Raw genomic sequence first — 13,485 nt, forward strand, 5'->3', positions numbered from 1 at the left:
ACATGCTAGTTATGACTAAGGTTTATCTATGCTACTCTCTACTTACCCCTAAAAGACATGCAACCTATAGCCAATCCTAATCAAACTAACTAGGAAAGTAAAGGCACGCAAGATAGAGTAAATGCGGAAACGTAATACGGTAAGTAAAGAGGTGAGAGAGAGAATATGCAAACTCCGGTGAAGACACCAAGACACGATTTAACGTGGTTCGGTTAGGACACCAAGTCCCTCCCTACGTCCACGGCCACTTGTCCAACAAGAACAAGTGTGATGCCAAGTCTCTTCGCTTGATCACCGTCTTGCGTTCGCCACCAAGGCTCCCGGCAAGCAAAGGCTAAGTGACCCCAAGTCACCAAGACAAGGCCACCGCCACCGTCTCTCTCGAAGCGTCACCAACGGCACCGTCTTCACTATTGGAGCTTCTCACCAAGAGGGGTCTCCTTCCCCGCACAAAGTGCCGTTGCCACTCCACACCAAGTCGGAGGGTCACACGACGAGTACACAAGATGCTTGCCGCAGCAAGACTTTCACTAGAGCTAGTTCTCTCAAGAACTAAGCCTAATCAAGCACTAAGCACTCTCACAAGTGTGCTTAAGCCTATATGATGTACAATGAAGCTCTAAGGTGGTTGGAGATGTTCTTCAAGTGTAGTATGCTTCAGCAACTCCAGCAACCTCAAATGAGCCATGGGGTGGCATATATATAGCTCAACCCCTCAAACTAGCCGTTGGGAAAATGCTGACGAAATTCCTTAACGTCGGTTAAACCGACGCTCCAGTTTTGTCTTCACCGGTTCAACCGGTGAATGCATTTTTCCCAGCAACTAGCCGTTACTGCTCCAACAGCTACTTGATCAATGCACCGACGCTCTTGAATTGATCGTCGGTTTAACCGGTGCGTGTAAGCTCAGAAACCCCCGAAAAATGGAGTCTCTGGACAACTGCACTGACGCTCATTTTTCTTCATCACCGGTTCAACCGGTGTCCCTCTGTTTCTGACTTCGCTTCAGTCATTGCACCGATGTATATCTTTTCTTCATCGTCGGTTTAACCGGTGCAAAACCCTAGCCTCAGCTTCTGGGTCCATTGCACCGACGCCTTCACTCTGCTTCTCGTCGGTTCATCCGGTGCATGCTGCTGCCTTGGTCTTCTCTGAGCTCATTGCACCGATGAGTGTAATTTGCCCAGCGCCGGTTCAACCGGTGATAGCAAATTACCTCTATCTTGGTCCTTTCGACCTGATTTCTTCGGGGTTTTGTATCTTTTCATCCCTTGGACCTATAAACCTGATAATGATCATCTTAACACATATATTAGTCCAAGTGTTGTGTGTGTCATCAATCGCCAAAACATTATATTAAAATATGGCATGAGAGGCCATTTTCGCCACAATCTCCCCCTTTTTGGTGATTGATGACAACACAACCAAAGCAAGCAAGATGAATTGTAAGAATTTGAAATTGATACCAATTTGAAAAGTTAGAAACTACTTAGCTTGCTCGGATGACATTTCAATGCTCAGCTAAAAAGCTACCGTCATTTGAAATTGATACCAATTGTAGAACAATGACTTGTGTGTGGTTTGAACCATATGAGCAATGAAAAATTTTTGTACCTTAGTCCATGGGATCATCAAATTGCACTTCTCCCCCACATTGACTAAGTACCTCCCCCTATCACCATGCATCCTTTTGCATTGCATTTTCCATTCCTCCCCCTTGCTAATGGCATCATTTATTCCAAACCATTTGCTTGCTTTTAGGGTACATTTCTCCCCTTTTGTCATCAAACACCTAAAAGCTTCATAGCCACTAGCAACAAAGAGCATCAGTAGCAAAAGAAATTAACTTGGTTAGAGGTGTTTTACTTAGCCATGCCTCCCTATATTATTTATCTTTTTAACCTTTGGGAGTTATGGCTTGGTCTTCTTCCCTTGTCCAATCTTTCTTGATCAATTGATACCAATTGTAAGATTAATTGCAATGTGCATCATCTTGATATCGAAGGATTGAGTGTATTACCATATGGACTAAGGAGTGTGACTACAACAAATATCACTTTGAAAGCATGTTAGTCACAAAAACACAAGCTATAGAGTTAGCTCCCCCTAAATGTGTGCAATAGTGTTTGAATCACCTCTCCAAATGTATGCACTTGTATTTCACATAATGGGGATCAAACTCTATAACTTGAAAAACATGGCACCAATTGAAAACAACATACCTTTGTTGAATTTGAGATACCACTTGTAAGATTTTATTTGTGGAAGGTGGTACCATTTTGAAGTGCATGTGCCATGCAAGAGTGGTGCATTTCACACCAAGATTAAGCTCATGTAGAATGCTTCAAGAATAAACATTAGTACAAGCAAACTACCATATGAAATTTCTAGGAAGGCATGTCAAAAGAAAGACCAAAAGTAAAGATAAGATCATGCAATCCTAGAGAGACATTGAGCTACAATGATGCATGAAGGATATCAAATGAATTGAGATCATCCTTTTACCTTCCTCATTACCTCATATATAGGGGAGGGGAATTTGGGTCACTAATCTTTAATCCATAACTTGGCTTTACTTCATCTTTGCATGATGCATCCCTACTCATGCATCCCAAACCTTGTCAAGCCTCCAAATTCCCCGTTGCACTTGTTTGGTGCCTAAGTCTTAGGGACCCAAACCTTTTGAGAGCCATCCATGGTATGAATAATATCCTTGGGAACCCAAATAGGCCGGTTCCATCCATATGTTCTCCACCCCCATTACATGAGCCACACCTTGCCATTCTTCTTCTTTTCAAGTATGTAGTGGTTGCTCTTTTGCTTGTTCTTGTGGGTGGGCTTGGTGTACATGTATGAAGCCTTCAAGTATGGAGATGTGTTTTTCTTGATCTCCTTAGCCTTCTTGTGTCCCTTCTTGCTCTTGTTCAAGTTCTTGGGCTTGCTATTTTCTTTGCCCTTTTCTTTGCCCTCTTTCTCCTTGAATTGGTAGGACTTGTGGCCTTCTTTGCAACACTTGAAACAAGTCACAGTTTCTCCCTTCTCAAGCTTCTTCACGCCCGCGGAGGTGTTATCTTGAAAAGGTTGGACTTGCTCTTCAGTGTATTTTCCTTTGAGCCGCCTCAAGTCCGCCATTAGCATTTCTACCTCTTGTTTAAGCTCATCATTTTCCTTAGCAATGAGATCGTCACATGTTTTTACAATCACATCCTCATTGTGAGGGGTTAGATCACAAGAGGTAGATGCATCTACCTTAACAATGGGAATAGCACAAGGAATATTGCAAGGAAAAGATTTATCCGATGATGATTCATTTTTAGATTCAAGACTCTCATATTTCATTTTAAGCTCTTCATGCTCACTGTCTAACAAATTGTATTTGTTTAGCAAGTTCTCATATCTTGAGACAAATGAAGCATGAAGTTTTTCTTTAGCCTTGAGAGTTTTGATTTCTTCATTTTGTTTAGTGAGATATTCTTGTTGATTATGGAGAAGTGTCATCATCTCACTAATTTCATCGGTTTCAACATCAGATTCATCATTGGATTCATCATTGGAGGAGGAGTCATCACTTACATCGTTATTACTTAGTGCCATAAGACACATGGGTGGTGGTGATAATCTCCGAGGGCGATGGGTGGTGGAGCTCTTGGAATTTTTCTTGTGACTTGAGCTTTCACCACTTTTCTTGGGCTTGTAGATGGCGGAGAGAGCTTGAGGTCTTGATTTGTTCTTTTTCTTCGCCATCTTATCCATCCCAATCGCACTCCCTCTAATTAGTGTTTTATACCCAAGCTCATAGAGCTCATGTACATGCTCGGCAATCTTGCGATGATGGTATAGCACGGCCCTTGGGTATTCTTCATCACTTGAACTTGATTCCTCATCACTATCTTCCTCATCCTCTTCTTCTTGTTCACTTGAGCTTGATGAGTCTTGTCGCCTAGGTTGGTACTTGCATGAGTGCTTGGCGGCGAGACTCTTTTTGCTTGAAGAAGAGGTGGACTCTTGCTCTTTCTTCTTTGTCATTCCCATACTATATTCATGGGCAATCATTTGATTGATGACTTGGTTGGGTGTAAGTTTGACCAAGTCTTCCTTTTGCAAGAGTGTATTGATGATATCGTAGTCGGGCTTGCGAAGGCTTCGGAGAATCTTGCGGTTGATTTCTTCATCTTTAACTTGATTCAGACCTAAGGCATTAATTTCATTGACAAGAGTATTTAATCGTGAGTACATGTCATGAGCATTTTCATTTGGAAGTTGCTTAAAGCTACTTAGCTCCTCGCCGAGAATATGATATTTTTGATTTGCAACATCCTTTGTGCCCTCATGATTCTCGACAATTTGCTTCCATAACTTATGAGCATTTTCATTTGCAAATACATGATTAAACACACTATCACATAGAGAAGACAATAGAATTGATTTTGCAATGGCATCATATTGTCTCTCGGCCTTATTCTCATTTTTCATGCCTAATTCGGTGACACGCCAAACATCAAGCCCATGGGCTTGGAGATGTGCTTGCATAAGCATTTTCCAACGTGGAAAATCCGTGACATCGAAAAACGGAGCACTATCGGTACTCATCCCTTCCCCGGACATTATACTCACTCGATGGTGAAGTCGACGGGTCTCCTACGAGCTTTCTCACAAATTTACCAATGGAGTTGACTAATCCTCGTAAGAGGTATGAGACCAAACTCTGATACCAATTGTAAGGATCACCGGGGTGTCCAACCCTAGAGGGAGAGGGGGTGAATAGGGTTGCTAATCGCTTTCTATTCTAGGGCTCAATCTATTTGCATGAGATAAACCTAACACGTCCTACACATGCTAGTTATGACTAAGATTTATCTATGCTACTCTCTACTTACCCCTAAAAGACTTGCAACATATAGCCAATCATAATCAAACTAACTAGGAAAATAAAGGCACGCAAGATAGAGTAAATGCGGAAACGTAATACGATAAGTAAAGAGGTGAGGGAGAGAATATGCAAACTCCCGTGAAGACACAAAGACACACGATTTAACGTGGTTCGGTTAGGACACCAAGTCCCTCCCTACGTCCACGGCCACTTGTCCAACAAGAACAAGTGTGATGCCAAGTCTCTTCGCTTGATCACCGTCTTGCGTTCGCCACCAAGGCTCCCGGCAGGCAAAGGCTAAGTGACCCCAAGTCACCAAGACAAGGCCACCGCCACCGTCTCTCTCGAAGCGTCACCAACGGCACCATCTTCACTATTGGAGCTTCTCACCAAGAGGGGTCTCTTTCCCCGCACAAAGTGTCGTCGCCGCTCCACACCAAGTTGGAGGGTCACACGACGAGTACACAAGATGCTTGCCGCAGCAAGACTTTCACTCAAGCTAGTTCTCTCAAGAACTAAGCCTAATCAAGCACTAAGCACTCTCACAAGTGTGCTTAAGCCTATATGATGTACAATGAAGCTCTAAGGTGGTTGGAGATGTTCTTCAAGTGTAGTATGCTTCAGCAACTCCAGCAACCTCAAATGAGCCGTGGGGTGGCATATATATAGCCCAACCCCTCAAACTAGCCGTTGGGAAAAGGCTGACGAAATTCCTTAACGCCGGTTAAACCGACGCTCCAGTTTTGTCTTCACCGGTTCAACCGGTGAATCCATTTTTCCCAGCAACTAGCCGTTACTGCTCCAACGGCTACTTGATCAATGCACCGACGCTCTTGAATTGATCGTCGGTTTAACCGGTGCGTGTAAGCTCAGAAACCCCCGAAAAATGGAGTCTCTAGACAACTGCACCGATGCTCATTTTTCTTCATCACCGGTTCAACTGGTGTCCCTCTGTGTCTGACTTCGCTTCAGTCATTGCACCGACGTATGTCTTTTCTTTATCGTCGGTTTAACCGGTGCAAAACCCTAGCCACAGCTTCTGGGTCCATTGCACCGACGCCTTCACTCTGCTCCTCGTCGGTTCATCCGGTGCATGCTGCTGCCTTGGTCTTCTCTAAGCCCATTGCACCGATGAGTGTAATTTGCCCAGCGCCGGTTCAACCGGTGATAGCAAATTACCTCTGTCTTGGTCCTTTCGACCTGATTTCTTCGGGGTTTTGTATCTTTTCATCCCTTGGACCTATAAACCTGATAATGATCATCTTAACACATATATTAGTCCAAGTGTTGTGTGTGTCATCAATCGCCAAAACATTATATTGAAATATGGCATGAGAGGCCATTTTCGCTACAGCGAGTCATCTATAAGGTTACTATAGGTGACGGGCTTTCACAAGTCAAAGGTGATGGGCATCATCAAAGCGCGTCATCTTTGTGATGACATAGGTGACGTGCAACATCAAGACGCATCACCTTTGTGTTTGAAAAATTCAAATTGTCTCAGATTAAAAAAATGGTCTATATACAAAAGTTGTAGGTCTCAACCAGATCTACAACTTTATAGTTGAAATTTTTTCAGTTGAGGTTGTTTTGGCACTCTAATACATGGTATAATTTTTTAATTTTAAATTTTCAAAATTTTCAAATGACCATGGATGAAAAAAAAGTATATATGAAAGTTGTAGGTCACAACTAGATCTACAACTTTGTAGTTAAAAAGATTTTCATTTTTTGAGATCGTTATAGTTGTGAAATAGGTTATATAAGACATTTGAAAGTGATGATAAAAGAAAAATATCTCATTGTTAGTCACATGTGATAGTGTAGTCCAGTGGTGCGGAAGGGCACGCGTGAGACTGAGGTTGTGGGTTCGAATTCTAGTAATGGTAGAAAAAGTCGCACACGTGCATATTCATGCAAAAAAATTGTGCGATGGATACTTGGGTTGCGACAGGCGGTTCTGTGTCTTGTTCTTCTACGCTACCTTACGTAAGAGCTCAATGTCCAATTCATTCAAAACTGAAAGAAAGTATTATTGGAGATGTAATTTGGGATTTTTTTTAGAAAAGATTACCCCTGCTTATAGGACAGCATATAGTTTGTGATGTAGACTCCTTGAAAGCTACACCCATCCACACCAGCTCGCGTTAATGTCCAACTAAACAAGTTCAAAGACCAGCTAAAAAGAAAAGACAAATTAACAGAGACGGAACTACAAACAAAATTAAATAAAAACTTCAGCAATTTGTCTCGTCCTCATAGCGAACACATTCAAAGCTACAATTTTGCTTCCAGATCATCCAAATAGTACTACAAAATAAAGTTTTATTATCATAACCATCCAGTTTGGTTATCTAGTTTCTCTTGGTAACTGTGCCACGTAATTATACACTGGTCCTGTTTAGTTGCCTTCAAACTTTCAAAATTTTACAAGATTTTCCATCACATCAAATCTTTCAACGCATGTATGAAGTATTAAATATAGCTAAACAAAATAACTAATTACATAGTTTATCTATAATTTGCGAGACAAATCTTTTAAGTCTAATTAACCCATGACAAGATAATAATTACCAAATACAAATAAAAGTGCTACAATATTTTACACCCAAAAGATTTCGAATCTAAAGAAGGCCTGAGACCGACCTTAGAGAGACGAGTAACAGAGCAAGTTTGAAAGTCCTGCTTGCTCAATATATAATACAATGTAGTTCTAACCTATGACTTGATTAGTTGACAGCATGACACAGATACCATGGGAGAGGTATTAACTATCAGTGTGATAGACATTCCAGTTAAGGCCTGTTTAGTTCCTAAAAAATTTTCTACAATATACGTCGTATCGATATTCAGACACATACATGGAGCATTAAATGCAATTAAAAATAACTAATTATACAGTCTAACTGATTAGTACGAGATAAATCTTTTAAACCTAATTAATCTATGATTGAATTTTATTTGTCACGTAATAACAAAATGTACTACAGTACCAAACCAACAACTTTTCACCAACTAAACAAGCCTCAACTTTCCAGTTCCCACAGCTTTCCTATTTCTCGACTATTGATCAACTGGATTTAATAGCAATCACTATAAGTGGAAACTTTAATAACGATTAAACTGTTGCTAAAAGTAATCCATCGTGTCACAAATGCGAAGACATTGGCCCCGTCCGTGCTACTTTCTAGCACGAATTTTTTTTGCATTCGTAGAATACTAGATGAAGTCTATTTGCAAAATCTCTTTAAGAGTTGGTGTAATTTTTCACGATGAATCTAATAATGGTAATAAATAGATTATTGGCTATAGTGATGTTACAGTGACCATCCTCAAATCATGCGGTTAAATTTTTCAAGATTCTTTAAAATTCCTAACCCAGGAGTTCTAAAATTAGATTCGTAAACTGTCATTATTTAGTATATCTAATTATTAATCAAAGTTACTACAGTTCTTAATGTAACACAAATCAAACAGGGCTATTGTTGCAGTCTTGCTAGCCGAGCTCCAGACTGTATCGTAGTCCGATATTGTACGAATACAACCTGTCGTGAGGCTGAAAGCTGAACTGAAACGTTCCGAAACGCACCGCAACACACGCACACTGACGCAGACGATCACTCCAGTCTCCAGCCACCGAGAGGGTAGGCGACCGAATCGAGGCCACCCGCCGGCCGCCGCCGCGCCAACCGAGGTCAATGTCCTACCCCGCCGTGCCGGTGCAGCCGGCGGCCCCGCGTCTGGTGCGCTTCGGCATCCTCGGCTGCGCCGACATCGCGCGCAAGGTCTCGCGCGCCCTTCTGATGCTCCCGCCCGGCGCCGCCACCGTCGCCGCCGTCGGCAGCCGCTCCGAGGACAAGGCCCGCCGCTTCATCGCCGAGACCGGCCTCCCCGCAGCGCGCCCCCACGGCTCCTACGAGTCCCTCCTCGGCGACCCGGACGTTGAGGCCGTCTACCTCCCGCTCCCCACCAGCCTCCACGTGCCCTGGGCCACGGCCGCCGCCGCGCGGGGCAAGCACCTGCTCCTCGAGAAGCCCACGGCGCTGTGCGCCGCCGACCTCGACGCCATCCTCGCCGCCTGCGATGCCTCGGGGGTCCAATTCATGGACACCACCATGTGGATCCACAACCCGCGCACCGCCAAGATGCGGGAGATCGTCGCCGACAAGGACGCCTTCGGCGACGTCAGAGTGGTGAGTTCTTGGAAAGACTTTTTCCCTGCTAGATTTCAAATGCATCATGTCATTTGCCAGTATGAAAGAAAAATGATGCCTCATGTCAATTGCCAGTATGAAAAGAAACGCCAAGGAATATGTTTTTAGACAAAAAAAGGAACTTTTCCTATTTACCAGTAATAAGAAAGACTAAAGAACGAATGGATTTCTTGTTTTGGTTACAAAAAAGATCTATAGAGAATAAAATTGACTTCTTTGCATTGTTAATGCCGATCCAGACCGATAGTTCCTATTTATCAACCAACTGCCGTGTTGTCTTAATTTTGTCAGGTTTGAGAGAAATTGAAAGTGATGTGGACCTTATTGTAGGTTTTCTCATGTATAGCAAGGGCTTTTTGTTGAAAGCCTTGACATATGTTGGCTTCTGAATTGAGCAGAAATGACAATGACACAACTTAGCAGTTAATTTCAATTAGTAAGAATGAACGTAGCTGGAATAACAAAAATGCATTCAATTCTTGTAGATATTTTTTCCTGTCATGTTTGAATATTGGTTCTTATAACTGAAATTTGATGTTTTATATTCCACTTGATGTTGTTTCGTTTTGAAAATTCCATTCTTATTCATTTAATTTTTCTCCTCGAATACGCAAGGTTGGCTTCCTTGCCGGCTATGCTTACAACTCTCAGAATGCTTGGAAATATGCTGTTGAATATGCAATCTTTCCTGTGGTTTCAAGTTAGCTATGACCCAAGGATCACTAACGATTTGAGTTCTCATTTCACTGGCTTAAGCGACCATGCTACTGAAGTTCATCCACCAGTATTTGATGTCCATGGCAGTAGCATGTGTGAGAGATCATGCAGACCAAATCTTTAAAGGAGGAAGAACCAGAGCTATCTTGACAAAACACTTTAGGTTAATAGGTGTTGGATGGCACCCGCCTCTTGCTCACATGGAAACAAGATCCTCTTAACATAATTGAAATCATGTCAACGAGACCTTCAATGTGCATCATTGTTCTTTCAGTATCTGATGGCGGCATCCGTGAAAGGAGTAGAATTCACCGCCTGGCCATAAGAAAAATTTATGCCATGACTACTCGGTTCGGACCATTTGCAGACCTTTCGCCTCATGGCCACAGACGCCACCCGCTGGCTGTTGGGTGCCGGTGGAGCAGGTCCCTGAGGAAGACCCCTCTGCCTCCTTGCCCCTCATCCCTCTGTGCACCCCTAAGTAGCAGGCCCCTGGCCTGACCTTGCGGTGGAGGTCGAGTGCAATAATGACGGCTTTAGCACCTCCTGGTTAGGGGATATCGTCCTCAACTTCATGCCCGCGCGCGGCTGGCAGCGGCAACTGATGCCAAGCCTGATCCAAACCAGATGGATCGACATCCAAACAAAGACTTTCAGAATACTTCAATTATTTGGTTTCATCAGTAATACAGAATGTTAACTGATAATATTGTTAGTTTGATAACAAAGTTCAGTATGACAGTCCGATAATATCTAGCAGTGGTGCAGAAATAAGTTACAATCCCAATTCGCATCAATTACACCGCCAATTTGGCATTTTGCAAGCCCTTTTGTGCTCCTTCTGCCTGCCTGCCTGCAGAGCTGTTTCTGCACAATGATGGAGAGCACCAATACGGCATTACACCAAGGCAAGGGAAGCACCACAACGGCTATCCAAGAAGAGTCGACGGCACTGGCTTCGCTGCCTCGTTTGGGTGGCGGGCACGGCCTCCACCGCTTGGCGCCTTGGCGGCGCTCGCTCCTCCTCGATGGGGTGAGAGCAAGGCAAGAATGATCGGCCGCAACATTAGACCTTGCTTGTTCGGTATTGCCGAAGGGGGTAAGCGGCGCGCTCGAGCTTGCCGTCAGATGCACCATCAACGGCGATGTGCGTTTGATGTTCCTCGGATGTAGTTTCAACAATGTTAGAGGATCCGGTTCCGCTCACACTGTGTACAACTCTTAGGATGTGGCAGTACCCTTCGGGTAAGTTGAACGCTGTCCAACACCAATTACGGACTGCTAGCCATAGGAAAAAATCGTATTTCCTCAGAGCCCATGATTCCCATTAATGTTCCCATGTCTCAAAATGAATGGACTCCTCGAAATATGCAAGTTAAGCAGATTTTGCAGTGTACTGCACATATCATGATTTTTACACCATACTTCAACTTTCTGATGGATAGAGTTTAGCTATACCATTCCAGCTATTAGGACAAGTATGGCTATATCATTTCCATCTACATAGAAAAGAATAGATATTGATAATTGATTCCACAGTGAAAAGTTCATTAATCTCTTGTTATTAGCTTAATTAGAGCAGGGGCAAATAGTAAATCAATGTGATTCTTGGTTTATGCGGATGGAAAATTTTCTTAGAACCATTAAAAACAGCCATAGAAATTGCTGGTTGTAGGACATATTATTATGGTAGTATTGTGACTTAGGAAGGTATATGTAATGTTATAGGTTAGCATGTGCTTTGTGGCCTCAATGTACTATAGTCATTTTTCTACAGAATTTTAAAGATTGACAAAGGTCATGCCTTTTCTTTTTCGGCTGCAGATACACAGTATGTGTGGCTTTCGGGCATCCGAATATTTCCTCCAGAATGACATCAGGGTAAAGCCAGACCTTGATGCCCTGGGTGTGCTTGGTGATGTTGGATGGTACAGCATCCGTTCAATCTTGTGGGCTGTTGAATATGAACTGCCTGAGACTGTGATCGCTCATCGTCATCCTGTCAAGAACCAAGCTGGCGTAATTCTTGCTTGTGGTGCAACATTGTACTGGGCAGATGGCAAGACTGCCACCTTCAACTGCTCTTTTCTTACGAACCTCGCTTTTGATGTCACCGTATATGGAACACATGGTACACTCCATGTGACTGACTTGGTCATTCCGTATGAAGAAAAGTATGGGGAGTTCAGTGTGGCCTCAAAGTCAAATTTTGTCAAACCCACTATTGGATGGGATCCTTTGCCAAGTAAGCATGTTGTTACTACAGATTTGCCACAGGAGGCACTCATGGTTCAGGAATTCTCGAGGCTTGTACAGAACATCCGGGATGCTGGTGGCAGGCCTGAAGGGAAGTGGCCGGCTATCACACGAAAGACACAGGTGGTGTTGGATGCCGTGAAGGCTTCTATTGACAAGGGATCTGAGCCAGTTGAGGTTGCCAGCTGAATACAACAAATGGCTGCTCGTACTGGTAAGCTTGTACTTCATGGCTTCAGCATGTATTTGCTACTACACTTCTGTACTGGACATAAACCTAATTGTAATCATTTGAAGGAATCTGGTCAAATTGACTAGTACATTGTTTTGTTCTGAATTGGTGCTACTACGAATAAATTGTGTAAATAGCTTGGGGTTAGGTTAAACCTCTGAGTGATCTGTCATGTTCCGCTATTCTGTTCATGGAAAGGGAGCTTCAGGTATCCGACATTTGTTTGTGCTCACTGCTGCATACAAGCAATGGTAGCTGGCTTTTTTCCAGATGAAGTGTACAAAATGAATGGAGGTTGCAACATTGATACTGCTTGTTCTATGTTTTCGCCGTGCACAAGAAAGTTTTGGACATGCTGGACTTGGCAGGTGTGCTCCATCTACTGCCAGTACCTATATTGTTGGTTTCAGAACTGATGGCTATTCAAAGGACTGGTGTGATGGTTAAACAGGTAAGGATTTGACCAAGGAATGCTCTGAATGGCCATTCCAAGGCTGGATGGAGCTAGAAGCTTAGGACTCTCATATTCAATCGGGAAATTTGTCCACAGCACACTCTGTGAAAATATGGTTTTGTACAACACACATCGTCAAACTCGATTTAGTATCCAGCACATCATGAAAAAGTGTTTTGGTCTGCTGCACACCACACTGAATAAAACTAACTATTTTGCAGCTCAAAGAAAGATGAAAAGACCACTTTACCCTTGGACCCACTTGTCATCTACATCTCCTTCCCTCCCTCAAGTCCCTCCCCCTCCACCACTCCCCGCGGAGAAAATTGTGATTTTAAGACTCCAAACATTGGGCTTCACAATTATAGAACTCCAAACATCGACTTCGCTAAAATGGCCTTTGAAACATTGTCACTTTGCTATACATGACATTTAGTCTTTTTAATCAATTTGGTAAACTGAAATAAATGAATTTGGCACCGTATGACCCTTTTGCCCTTCTCTACTATCGATTCATCTGCTCACGCTCACAAGTCACAATTGAACTGCTCTCTGAGCGGCTGCCGCATCAGCTCGGCGAGCTCAAGCTCCCGCAGCAGGCCGCCGACGATCTCGACGTTCTGTGCCAGCCGCCGGCACACGTCGCGGTGCCGCCACGCCGCCAGCGCGGCTTGCACGACGATGCACACAAGCACGAGTGCGTCCACGCCGACCGGCTGCGCCACATTCGAGGCCAGCCCCA

The 13,485-nt window shown here is 43.5% G+C and overlaps 1 protein-coding gene across 1 annotated transcript; it reads left to right on the forward strand.

Annotated features, from left to right (window-relative positions):
- The first annotated feature begins 8,379 nt into the window (after positions 1-8,379).
- On the forward strand, positions 8,380-12,505 carry LOC120651118 (uncharacterized oxidoreductase At4g09670-like). Its single transcript, XM_039928492.1, has 2 exons — positions 8,380-9,063; positions 11,626-12,505. The coding sequence occupies exons 1-2, from the start codon at positions 8,569-8,571 to the stop codon at positions 12,244-12,246; spliced, it is 1,116 nt and encodes a 371-aa protein (XP_039784426.1). The 5' UTR covers positions 8,380-8,568; the 3' UTR covers positions 12,247-12,505.
- The last annotated feature ends 980 nt before the right edge of the window (positions 12,506-13,485 follow it).

The sequence above is a fragment of the Panicum virgatum genome, chromosome 9K (assembly GCF_016808335.1).
Source record: "Panicum virgatum strain AP13 chromosome 9K, P.virgatum_v5, whole genome shotgun sequence".
Classification (NCBI taxonomy): domain Eukaryota; kingdom Viridiplantae; phylum Streptophyta; class Magnoliopsida; order Poales; family Poaceae; genus Panicum; species Panicum virgatum.